General features: G+C 37.7%; 1 protein-coding gene across 1 annotated transcript; it reads right to left on the reverse strand.

The window, feature by feature from the left end:
• Nucleotides 1–4,680: 4,680 nt before the first annotated feature.
• LOC126495940 (putative olfactory receptor 10D4) lies at nucleotides 4,681–5,619 on the reverse strand. The gene has a single exon (XM_050133538.1). The coding sequence runs from the start codon at nucleotides 5,614–5,616 to the stop codon at nucleotides 4,681–4,683; it is 936 nt and encodes a 311-aa protein (XP_049989495.1). The 5' UTR covers nucleotides 5,617–5,619.
• Between the last annotated feature and the right edge of the window lie 8,039 nt (nucleotides 5,620–13,658).

Below are 13,658 nucleotides of genomic sequence, written 5' to 3' on the forward strand. Positions count from 1 at the left end.
TCCTGTACCATGGGGTGGCCCCCCCCTAATATCTACCCCTTCTATGGCCTGCGGGAGTGCCTGAATGCTCTGGTCCTGAGGAAGGAAAAACATTAACCTCAGGATTCCATGACTCGGGACAACAGCAGGATATCCAAGAGGAATTATGTTGTATCAGAGGCCTTGACAAACCAAAGAGTCATAGAAATGAATATTGTCTTGCAGGTAGGGCTAATTGGACAAAAGGGTGTGGGAAAGACTAAGGATCCAGGTGGCTTTTTGTTGTTTGTTTTGTATGGGAGACCATGCTGCAGCAGTGAGCAGCAGTAATAAAGGGACTGGGAAGTAAGTGTGTTTAGGGTACGTGGTGTGAAATTCCCAAAGAATCAATAAAAAAAATATGGTTTTTGTTTGCTTTTTATTAAGGCCATGTGTACCAAAAAATGGCAGGATCAAATGCATAATCGGCGAGATCCCTAGATGCTGGGCATATAGGTACAGGATTTAGTGTCTGCCCTGTTGAGTTTTAGTTTTTCTTCCGTCTAATCCCTTTTGTGTTATTCCTTTTCTTCATTTTGGAATTTGAATGTTTCTTGTACCTCTATAAATAGCAACTTTGTCATTTTGGACTTATAAAGGCTTACTTTCTGGAGCCTAGACAGAGATCATCATCACAGCAGGGGCTTGAACAATGTGGAAACTGAGTGCAGGGGGAATAAGATGGGAGAAATTAAGGGAGGGTAAACTGTGATCAGGATGTATTGTATAAGAGAAGAATCTATTTAATACTAAAAAATTGCCCAACAAAAAAAAAACAAGAAAAATATTTATAGAGAAATTAAGTGAAGTCATAATTATTAGATGGGTCTGAGACATTGAGTGAAAGGACAATGATGTCAAATTTAGAATATGTGGCCTCATACAGTAACATTACTACTCCTGGTTGGAATTTTAGGTTATGCATCTATCTTGAGGAAGTGGTTCACTGGGTACTGTTTTAATGCTTGCACCATGTCACAAGCCTTGTCATTTTCTGCTTCTGCTCTTTGCCAATCAAGAAGTGAATACCATCTACGACATATCACTGACACATGGTTTACTTATGATTGCATTATAGGCCCATACATACAGAATCAAGTGATCTTTCAATGTAGACTTTATAACTATAAGCTCAAACAAATTGACCACCCTCCTTAAAATGTGTTGTCAGGTATTGTGATCACAGATATGGAAAGACAAGTAATGTAAGTGGCCCAAGAACATAGTTAAGGACAGAGATGGATGATGGGATCCTTGAGGTGAGACTCAGAATTTTGGGAAAATTGTTACTCTTATATTCCTATATCACCTAGTTCAGAAAATCAGTAACAGTTAAAACAGTACCCAAAGAGCTTGAGAGTAAAGTATGAAGACTTGATAATCTTGTGAGTTGTGTGACTTTGTAGTATAGATATTGACAGACTAAAATTGTTAGTGGAACATACACAAAAGTTATTTTCCAATACATAATGTCAGTAAAACAAAATTTAGCAGTGTTTCAAAGGGCCTGATATGAACCTACTCATCCTAGGATTATAACAACAACTCTGCACTCAATGTTGAGGTTTTTATCCTGGAATCCGGAAAACTCTGCCTTAGACCCTATTGCTGGCATTTCTGCAATACACCCTGGTTTTGTCCCTTGTTTCCTACATACTAAAAACTAAAAAGAAAAAAAAAAAGAAAAAAATCCTGTTAGTTTCCTGAGAAACCGCCACATTGATTTCCAAAGTGGTTGCACAAGTTTGCATTCCCACCAACAATGGATGAGTGTTTCCCTTACTCCACATCCTCTCCAGCATAAGCTATCATTGGTGTTTTTGATTTTAGCCATTCTGACAGGTGTAAGATGGGATCTCAAAGTTGTTTTGATTTGCATTTCCCTGATCCACTGAGGAGGTTGAGCATGACCTTAAGTGTCTTTTGGCCATTTGAATATCTTCTGTTGAGAATTCTCTGTTCATTTCAGTACCCCATTTTTAAAATTGGGGTAATCAGAGTTTTAATGTCTAGTCTCTACCTCAGGATTCTCCAGTTCCACTCTTGGGATTATATCCAAGAGATGCCCAATCATACTACAAAGCATTTGTTCAACTATGTTCATAGAAGCACTATTTGTAAAAGCCAGAACCTGGAAACAACCTAGATTCCCCTCAATAGAAGAATGGATAAAGAAGGCGTGGTACATATACACTTTAGAGTTTTACTCAGCGGTAAAAAACAAATGACATCTTGAATTTTGCATGCAAATGGATAGAAATAGAAAACACTTTACTGAGTGAGATAACCCAGACAATAAAAGAGGAAACCACTCATAAGTGGTTTCTAGCCATAAACAAAGGACACTGAGCCTGCAGTTCGTGATCTTAGAGAAGCTAAATAAGAAGGTGAACCCTAAGAAAAACATATAGTTATCCTCCTGGATATTGGAAGTAGACAAGATTGCTGGGAAAAAGTTGGGAACAGAGGGGTGGGGGTGGGTTGGGGGAAAGTAGAGATGGGGAGAGAGAAAGGAAAAGAGGAGGATTGGTGAGAGCTTAGGGGGAAGGGATGGTTGAGATGGAGGAAGGGTGGATATGGGAGCAGTGAAGAAGATATCTTAACTAAGGGAGCCATTTTAGGTTGGCAAGAGACTTGGCTCTAGAGGGGCTCCTAGGTGTCCAAGGGGATTTCACCAGCTAGGTTCTTGGGCAGCAGAGAGGAGGGTGCCTGAACTGGCCTTCTCCCATAGACACACTGATGAATATCTTGCATATCCCCATAGAATCTTCATCTGGTGATGGATGGAGATAGAGACAGAGACTCACATTGTAGCACTGGACTGAGTTCCCAAGGCCCATGTGAAGAGCAGAAAGAGGGAGAACATGAGCAAGGACGTCAGGACCGCGAGGGGTGTGTCTGCCCACTGAGACAGTGGGACTGATCTGATGGGAGCTCACCAAGGGCAGCTGGACTGGGACTGAACAAGCATGTGATCAAACCGGACTCTCTGAACATGGCGAACAATGAGGGCTGATGAGAAGCCAAGGACAATGGCATGGGGTTTTGTTCCTACTTCATGTTCTGGCTTGGTGGGAGCCTAGCCAGTTTGGATGTTCACCTTCCTAGACATGGACGGAGGGGGGAGGACCTTGGACTTTCCACAGGTCAGGGAACCCTGACTTTTTTTAGGACTAGAGAGTGAGGGGGAGAAGAAGTGCGGGGAAGAGGATGGAAAGTGGGAGGATGGGAGGAGGTGGAAATTTTTAATAAATAAATAAAATAAAAAATAAAAAAAATCCTGTTATTCATTAACCAGTATTCTTTACTAGAATTATACCCAGTATTTGTCTTTGACTGGCACCAGGCAAATGAAAGATAAATTGTTTTTATCTGATAGTTAACTAGGATTATATGTAAAGGAGAGAGCAATAACATTCTTCCATCCCATTATTATTTACCATTTGACAACAATTCCTCTATCTATACTCCCATTTATCCAAGCAGTCCAAAATTTTGAGATACTCAATGCATTTACAATTAGTATTTTAGTCTTTGTAGGGGCAATAAATACTATCTAGCCCAAGAGAAACCTCAGAATTTGATATATTTTTCATTTCTCTAAAAAGGATCTGTCTTTTTCTGAATGAAAGATTTTGTCTGCTTCCTCTCATAAGTCAGGCTCACAGCTTGACCGAATGTTTTGTTGATGGAAAGAAGTGAGGTGAGCCCTTCAGGAGAGCTAGTTCTCTGTAGAAGTCCAATTAATGAGTGAAATATAATTGATTACATTGGGACTTCATTCTTCAGTAACTCTATTATGTGTTGTCCCCGAATCCCAATTATTTTGCTTAGCACATTCAATATCATGACAATGTAAAAAGTGATATAGAGGCAATAGGAACTACACTTCACAGTCTGAATTTTCATGTTCTTACAAAGTAAGTGTGATGCTCTATCACAATATAAGACAATGAAAGCTATACCGAATTCTCAGTCATACACGCTCTACTGTAACTTAACAGGCTGTATGCTATACTGTGTTGTCAGCATTCTAAAGTAGTACATCCATCTTTTATCGTGACTACAATATGTCAATCAGGGAGCATGCATAAGTTGTTAGCATTTAATTATAAAAATAGACCTTGCACTGAATGATTCTTGGTAGATACAATTTAGAGTAAATGTTCTGGGAACATGTAAAGTAGGCACAGTTACATTGTGAGGAATCACATTTAAAGAGTTAGAAGATAACAAATACTTGAGGAATAGATGTGGTTATAGAGAAAGCACATAACACAAAAAGCAGCACAGGAGGTCTAGTTGGTAGCCACCCCTGGGAGACCTCTGTGTCTTTGAGGCCAGGCTGTTCTACATGGCTTGAGCAGCCAAGATTATACAAAGAAATCCTGTCTTCCTCCCCACACCAAAATAAAAGAAAAATCAACACTGGATCTGCTAAGAAACTTTGCCACTTATATTTTATTGTAAAAAACATGGAGATATAAAATAAGTCTATATCTTCAAATAATGAAAAAAGTGATAAATTAATGTAATCTATATTTTATTTAAATATGACTTGGATATTATGGATGCCAATTTGTCTTATGAAGCAAGTTGCAGATTCAAAACTGTTCTTTTAAATGGTGAATCAGACTTTATTCATTTACAATTTAGATGTTTTCATTTATTTTCAAGACTGAGACACTTCTTAAAAAATACATGTCTGAGGGCTGCTTTCACGTCCTTATTCCTCAGGCTGTAGATCATTGGGTTGATTGTGGGTGTCACAAGGTTGTGCAAAATTTGAATAATTGCACTAAGCAATGGACTGGGATTGGGCTGTAGGTAGATGACGATGACTGGACCATAAACACAGATGATGGCAGTGAGGTGGGCACTGCAGGTGGAAAACGCTTTCTGCCTCCCTTCTTTTGAGCGGATTTTTAAGATGGAGATCCCAATTCGAGTGTAGGACACAACAATGAGAAGAAAACAAATGAGAGACAAAAGACCAACATTTGTAAAGCCTACCTTCTGTGCTAGAGAGGGGTCCTCACAAGCCAGTAGTAACACGGCAGGCATGTCACAGAAGTAGTAATCCACCTCACTGGGTCCACAGTAGGGCAACTGGAAAGTGAGGGAAGTTAGGATAACAGAGTGCACACAGCCACTCATCCAGGTCCCTGTGGCAAAGACACAGCACACTCTGTGGTTCATGATGACTGTGTATCTCAGAGGGAAGCATATGGCAACAAAGCGGTCATAGGCCATCACTGTGTACAGGAAACACAATGTACAACCCAGACAATGATAGAAAAAGTGTTGTACAACACAGCCCTGGAAAGAGATTCCTCGACCCTGTCCTGAAAGATATGACAACATCTTTGGAGCTGTAGTGGAGCAGAAACCCAAGTCAAAGATGGAGAGGTTTCCCAAGAAGAAGTACATGGGAGTGTGGAGTCGCTGAGAGGATATGACCGCAGTAAGAATGAGGAAGTTTCCCAGGAGGGCAAAGGTGTACATTGCTGAGAAGAGGAGGAGCAGGACCTTCTCCAGGCCTGCTGTCTCAGGGATGCCCAGCAAGGTGAATTCTGTCACCATGGTGTGGTTTCTCATGTTTATGGAAGAATCAAATCCTGTGAATCTGTGGTAAGAAATCCTTGGTAAAATTTTATATGTGTGTGTGTGTGTGTGTGTGTGTGTGTGTGTGTGTGTTAGATGATTTTAAATCACCATTGTAGGAGTTAAAAAGACAGTGGTATTTACAGAGATATGCTTCAGATAGAATTCCTTTCTTGATGATAGGGTATATTTTGACAGTTAGGCAACAAATTGCAGATGGTGTTTTTAACAATGTCACTCAAAATATAACTTTTGCAGCAACTACAGATGATATCTTAACAATCTCACCCAGAAAGTAGCTTCCAATGCTGGTCTCTTCTCTTCTTGTATTAATATAAATGATCTTATTCCACCATTCCAGATGCTCATGATAATTCCAAAGTGAACAAAAACACTCTAGAATTGCTCTAGTAGGGATGATAGTGGAAAGGCAGGGTGGCAGAGGGACAAAAAAGAGTGGGGAGTGAGCAAAATCAGGGTGCATTATGAATAGTTTTGAAATTTTCCAAGAAAATGTTAATTAATGAAAAGTTATGCTTTCAGTTACATTGCAACCCAGTTCTGGGTGCAGTGGTAATGAAAATCAGAACCTACAGTATTTTTGAAAAAAATCACAAGAAAGAGAATATACTTCATGATTTTAAACTTGAAGTCTGAACATTATTGAATCTGAAGCTGAATGAATATACTCAATTTTTCTTATGTAGAAGTATGAAAATTTGCTTATTCTTCTCATGGAAACTGAGGATTTGCGATTTTGCATGGTATATTTGTAAGGATCATATGAAGAAACGTTTAGAATAGCATAGTAACTGAAGTCTCCATAAGTGCTTCTTATATAATAGTGGAACTTTACCTCATTCTCTTTCTTAGACACATAATATACATCTTACAGATACACACATGAAAACAAACATACACACAGACACATGCACAGAGACACATGCACATAAACACACTTTAGTCCAAGCCTCACATTGTTAAAAGATATTTGTTAACATATGTCACAAGAGGTAAAATAAGTAGATGGAGTTCAAAAATGTCACCAAAATAGTTGTTATTGTCCTACTGTGTAGAAGGAAAGATCATAGTGCAGAGAGTGAAGTCACAAATATTTTAAATGGTATGAAGTTCTGCTGCTTTTCACCAAGAAATGTTCATCTAGTTTCATAGGTTCATCTCTGAATGTAAGAATGTATCATTGTCTGTCAACTCTCTTTAACTCCCTCTTCATGATTGTTGAATCATGAGAAACAACAAAGAAAAACTGCCTATAGAAAGGCCTTGGCATTCCATGTAGAACAAAGAAGCTACTGTTGCCACTACCTCAGGCTGCAATGTCTAATTCTAGAACCATATTTGTGTGAAAAAGAAGGCGTGGGCATAGAAAACAATCCTTTCCAGTTGTTATATTTTGAAATTTTCTGACATATTTTTATATATTTATTTCAGTTTTCCAGTACACTATAATCCTTAAATTACAGATCAGATCATAAATTCTGTTGCCTATAAATCTGCCCTCTTCCCCTCCCATATTATATCCCTAGTGACTGAGAGACTGAGCACTCTGCTAAAAGTGAAGGAGACATTGAGTACTTACTGAGCCAATAGAAAGCCTAGTATGATGGATGGTGTTATTGAGTGTTATTTCACTCTGTACCTGCAGCAGAAAAAAGGAGTCTCACCATCCTTCAGTCTGTATATTGGAATTGATAATTATTCCTCCTCATTTATTCAGTTTTTAGTAGAATGCTGCACATCTAAGTGTACTTCAACTGCCTGGCAGCAATTTTCTCTTTGGTTCTAAGAACAGCAATAATTTACAACACAAGAGATTTTAAATAATTGTGTTCTTCCTTTGGGTATTAATCCCAAGAGGCAGGAGTCTTATTGAGAAAGCATCTCATTAACTCCGTGGTTTAATTGTATTGTGATTGGGGGCAGTATTTCAATATCTTTTGTGAAAATTATCATTAGCTAATAATATTCAAGAATGTTCACTTGAAACCTCATATTTTTCTCATATACCTAATCCATGATCAAAGATTTTAAAAGATAGTAATTCTTAAATCTTGTTACATGACCTATATGGTGATGTACTGTTCTTGGAAGGTGTGAGAAGACCTGTCAGAAAATGTTCTATTAGCTGGGATCTGATGTATGAATCAACAGATAGTGTAGGGAAGGACAAAACAATTTCCCAGCAGAGGTATTGGTATTTACAATATGCATGGTGGGATGAAACTCAACATCTTTAAAGAATTTAGAGCTGGGCCTGAATACAGAGTCTCTGTAGGTAAAAGGTTTTTGTCCTGAATGCTGCTCCCAAGTAGCCACACAGAGGCTTAATCTCAATTATAAATGCTTGGCCAATAGCTCAGGCTTTTTACTAGTTCACTCTTATATTTTCAATGAACCCAAGTATTTTATTTACCCTTTGGTGCATGACTTGGTATCTTTTCACTGTATCGCATGGTCGTCTTCCTTCTCTGTGTGTCAGCTTGCTACTTTTCTGCCTCTGCCCTTTTTCCCAGTACTCTGTTTATTTCTCCCCCAACCTTATCATGTCCAGCTGTTGGTCAGTCAGCTTCTTTATGAAACCAATCATAGTGACATACATTCACACAGTGTAATAAAATATTTCATAAGTCTCTACTGTCAGTTTCTTGGAAATCTGAGAGAGTAGAATCACAAATGTAGACTCTTCTGAATGACAGTGTATATTCAAGGTTGGCTGTGAAACAGTCCTTCTGAACACTGAGAATATGTATAACTCTTATTGGTTCAGAGAAATGTAACAGGAAAGTAGCCAGGCAGGTAGTATAGGTAGGACAGCCAGACAAAGAGGACTCTGGAAGGAAGACAGGCAGAATCAGGAGATGCCAGCAAGTCACTGAATGAGCAGGACATGTAGAAAATGAAGTAACAAGCCATGAGCCAAATGGCACAGCATAAATAAAAATATGAATTAATTTAAGTGTAAGAGTTAGCCAGTAAAAAGCCTGAGCTATCAACCAAGTATTCGTAAGCTATATTAAACCTTTGAGTGGTTACTTGAGAACTGGCAGGTAGAAGAAAAATGCCCAGCTACAAAGGTTAGTTTAGGAACCCAGTATAGATCATGTATCAAAATAAGACATTAAAATGCATAGGGAATAGTCTGGTTTCTCTTCAGATCTCTTAAAATGAAAAGCTCATTTTAAGTGTACTTATTTGTAGTGTGATTGCTTATCATGGGGAAGGCCACAGGTTTGATTCCTATTGAGAAGTCACCCAGTGCGTAAGAGCACTGCCTGTTATTCCAAAGGTCCAGGAATCACATGGTGATTCACAACCATATGTAATGAGATCTGTTGACCTCTTGAGGAAGAAACCTTGTCAGTTGTCCTCACCAACTTATACCATGACACCCAATATGGGCAAGTTCAACAGAACTGCCATATATAGGCTGCCCATGCATGCTTCAACATTGCCAGGGCACAAATTCTATTTTCATCTCAAAGAAGGGAATTTTATTGGTTATAGGAGGAGAACTCTGTGTAAGATAATGCATGAGAGAGAGAGAGAGAAGACAGCCACTGATCACTGAAGCTCCTATTGTTCATGTTAAACAAGTTGCCTATGAAGTTAGGAGTAGATGAAAGGCTAGTATTTTAAGCAGAAGTGTTCCAGTACAGAGTGTATGAGAAAGTATATGAAGAAATGATCACATCTAGAGTACAAAATATAGTTCTTGGAAAAAGACGTCTATTGGAATACTCAAGCAAGATCCTTGAACTCGAGACCTTTCAGACACATGGTAGGAATAAAGAATTAATAGCTATTAGTGCAGAGAAAAGTCATCTTCAGTGTATAAGGGTAAAGAGTCAAGTAGCCTAACATAATGTTAGTAGAGTAGACTTTTATTTCCAGATAAGGAGATAAAATGAAGCCCCTTGGGTTGGAAAAAAACTAATAAAAAATGAAAAGAGAAAGAGTATTTGTATAAAATGAAAGAAAAAATTTATAGGAATAAAGCCAATGAGGAGAAACCTAAACCAACCATAGGTAAAATAAAGGATTATGAAGGAGGTGAAAATAAGACTACAAAATCCAGTAAGATAAGAGGATAAACATAAGGGTTAGATACTTTAGGAGATAAAGATGCCATCATTTCTAGTTTCACTAGATTTTGCTCCACTGTGCAAAGATGGATGAAGTTCTGAAATAAGATCCTGTTTATTTTCACAAAGTGTATACTTTAATCATTCTAACATCCCCAGTTCCCATTTGATCTACAAAACAATCACATAGCAGTCTAGCTCAGACACACGTAGAATGCATCCACAGAGCAATCGCAAGTGCCTGGCAAGGAGTACAATGTGCTCAGTGGAAACTCACTGCTTTTCCTAGAAGTAGTGTTTCTCAGTCACCCTGCATTCTATTGCTCAGATGTTCTTGGACGCACTCCATTGAGGTTGGGAAAAAATTCAGATAGAGTGGACTGACAATATCTAACAGGAATGTTGTTATATTAAAAGAAGTTATCTCACTACAAAAAAAAAAAAAAAAAAATGTAACCTAAAAACAAATAACAGCTGTAAAGATGGAGCTCTAAATGTCTTCTAGTATGTTTCATAAGTACAAATGCACTGAAGTTATATAATCTACCAGCCCATCCATCATGCAGAATTGGACTTTAAACATGCTGAAAATGTCATAATGAAGACCATGAGTTTGTAGGATAATTTAAAACTAATTTTAAAAAAAAATGCAGGGAACCAAGGGATATTAAGATTGGGAGAAATAGTCTCCAGGGAAGAGCACACCAATTGGTTATTCAACTGCAAATGGTAATCCCTCATGACATATCCATATTAGGGAACATTATATAGACTCTACATGTTATATTTAGAAATATACATGTATGTAATTAACATGCACATATGTAACAATTATCTGTGGAAAGAGACATCGGTAAAATGAAAGCTAAAGGAGAGCTATATAGAAAGAGCTGAAGGGAGAAATGGGAAGAAAGAATTTTATTATATATAATATCAAAAATAAAAGAAAATACAGTCATTAAACCAATGCTCCCTCTTCTTCTCCTTTTATAGCCTCCCAAAATTTCCATCCCTTACTAACCATCGTTCTATTTCATTTTTTTAATAAAATCAGCTGATTCTAGAATATAGAATGACTATGTTTATTTTACTATGATTGGCTACTCTCTTCTTGTATCATCCATGTGGGCGATGGGTAATACATGTGTCAGAACTTCATTGATGCTCATATCTGAACAATATTCCTTTGTGTATCCATTGTATAATATATTAAAATGATACATTCATAAATTCAGATGTTTTTCATTCCCAGGCTTTGTAACTAATACAGTTATGAACACAGAAACATAAATAGCTTTTCAAGATCTTGCTTTTGATCATTTTGTATATCCAATGAGAATCTGAATTGATTGATTTTATTATAATCTTCTACCACCTCATTTTTAAGGAACTATGATGTTATTTTCATACTGTCTTCTCTAGTTTACATTTTCAACAATACAATAGCATAGAAGAGTACAATTTTTCCAAGCACAAAAATCATTATATATATATGTGTATATATATATTTGCTTAAATATTCTAATGTTGGGAGTTATAATTCAATTATTTAAAATGTTTGAAGCTTTTGATACAGTAATTAAGAAATTTATTTAGGGGGGATCAATGAATGAGTTTAAATTGTTCATGCTTAGACTTTCAAATATCTGTAAATTTCTAGCATAACTATTAATTAAACTTAGAATACTTTTCCACATAACAAATGTGTTACTAATGTTCTTAATTTTTATGCCAATGAATATTCAATGCATCATTTTATGACAGATGCATCTATACATTTTCCATTGTTATAAAATGTTTTTAGGCACTGGCTATGGTATAAAGTGAAGGCATTTACTTAGTTCACAGATCTGAAGGTCAGAATCATGTATAATTAAAAAAATTACAGACAAAAATCATATCAGGAAAATGTGAGTGACCCCAATAAACAACCATAAACAACCTCTTTCTTGCTCTTCTAATTCTGAAAAAAAAAAAGGAAAGTTATTTTCATTTGTAGTCTTGTTATACATGAAGCAAAAAAAAAACAAGATTTGGAGAAAGAACCAGCTGGATAAGAACAACTGATATTTAGGACATTTTTACAGTGAATGGGATTGTTTTCCCTTAAAAGATAGGATGGGCAACTGCTGGGCTAAGGGATGTATGTATTCAAGAGGGCAACATCAGGGATAGGGAAGGCAGTAAGATGCAGGAGTGGGAGCTGCTTTAACTTCTTGGACCTGCATCTGTAGCCTAGGGTCAGTGATTGCCAGTATTTCATGGCTGTAGAAATCTGCCAGAAGTACCTGGGTGATATGGTTATGACTAAGTACATAACCACCATACCAAAGGAGTGTGGAAAGGATCTTGTCTAGTTCCAGAGCATAATGTGGCTTTCAGTTGTAACCAGATGATTGTGGAGAGGCAACACACTTGGAAACATTCCCAGAAGAAGAGGTCCTTGGCAAATCAATTTCAAATGATGTGAGTGGCACTCTGCCAGGAACTGCAGTGCACACCATCACAGCTTGAGATTGCTGCCCTTTTGAAATATTAGGGGCTTTTACCCAACAGCTCTGCTGTAGAAATATCTGGACACTAAAGTCATTGTCACCTGAAAATGTTTTAGTCACAACCTGGAAGCACAGTGATGGATTTGCCTGAATGACGATGGAGAATTCACTGAGCCAGTTGTATCTGGGTGCTTCATGAAGAAGCCACTGCAGTACCCAACAAAGCAGCTGTTTGTCCTGAGAGACGGCCAGCAAAAAGACACTGAGTACATCTGTTATGGCTAACTAAAAATTCCTTAAGGCCACCATTGCAACACTTGTGCCATTTGTGCGGAACTCAAAGGCTATTGTCCCCAAATAGTTTTAAGCTAGAGACTAAGTTTCAGACTTGAAATGGCATTGTCATGGAACAATTCATTTTTTTAAATGCAAAACTAAGATAAAATCTTAAGTAGCCATGCTTTGAAAACAGCAATTGTCATCTAGGTAGTAACAGCATCTGCCATGTTTTTGAAAACAAAAACCAAAAAACCCAGCAGCAGTTCCTTGTTCCAGCAGCATCAAGCGGATAACACAGGATGAAGAAAGGAGGCCTCAGACTTGGATCCAGACCAGGTTCAACCACTAATCGATTGCTGTAGGAGACCAGATGCTAATTGCTCTTATTACAGTCCGAGAAATGGGGCGAGACAAGAATTAACAGTGATCTATTCGCAGCACTTCTTATCAATTGCTTCCTGAGCAATTCATTACTATTATGAGTTCTCTGGCAAGATGGTGAGGTGTGTTAAGCTATCACAGAGGGCATGAAGGCCAACTTTATGAGGGGCAGGCAATTAGAAACAGGCATCCCTTAGCCAACTGGATATGTATACAAGGGACATAATGCTAATAATACATATGAAATTCTATATCTGTTATGTGAGGTTTTTAATACTGAAAACTCCCACATAGAAATGGTGCAGGTTAATTCTATAGGAGTGGTGTGTACATGTATGGAGATGATAGTTGTGAAGAGAGCATCACAGTCACCGGACAATGTCATGTCCTATGAGTACCTTACATTCTTTGTGAAATAGGGGAACTGAAGTGAATGGGGGCAGAAAAGAAGTGTAATTCCATTCAAAGTAAAGCAGAAGTATGAAATGAGATTGTTTTGACACTGGAAAAATGACAAATAAGGTCATAGCTATCTCCAGTTTTTAATCAGGAGGTGTCTGTGAGCTGAGGATAATAGGTATAGGAAATCTCTCTGTTGTTACTTACTATGCCTCTTGGATTCTTTGCCCAGATTTCAGGTCACTACCTCTGTAGTTGGCTATAGAGTTTCTTAGGAGTATTCCTTGATTGTAGAGGATGAAGAATATAATAATTGTTATAGGCATACCACATGAGTTCAGCTATTCCATTGTGTACATATTTACTTGTTCTTTTATTT

This window comes from Alexandromys fortis, unplaced genomic scaffold (genome assembly GCF_014885135.2).
Source record: "Alexandromys fortis isolate MF-2015 unplaced genomic scaffold, M_Fortis_MF-2015_v1.1 scaffold_231, whole genome shotgun sequence".
Classification (NCBI taxonomy): domain Eukaryota; kingdom Metazoa; phylum Chordata; class Mammalia; order Rodentia; family Cricetidae; genus Alexandromys; species Alexandromys fortis.

What these genes read in the sequence shown, in the direction of transcription:
- LOC126495940 (XM_050133538.1), bottom strand. Translation starts at nt 5,616, where the DNA reads ATGAGAAACCACACCATGGTGACAGAATTCACCTTGCTGGGCATCCCT.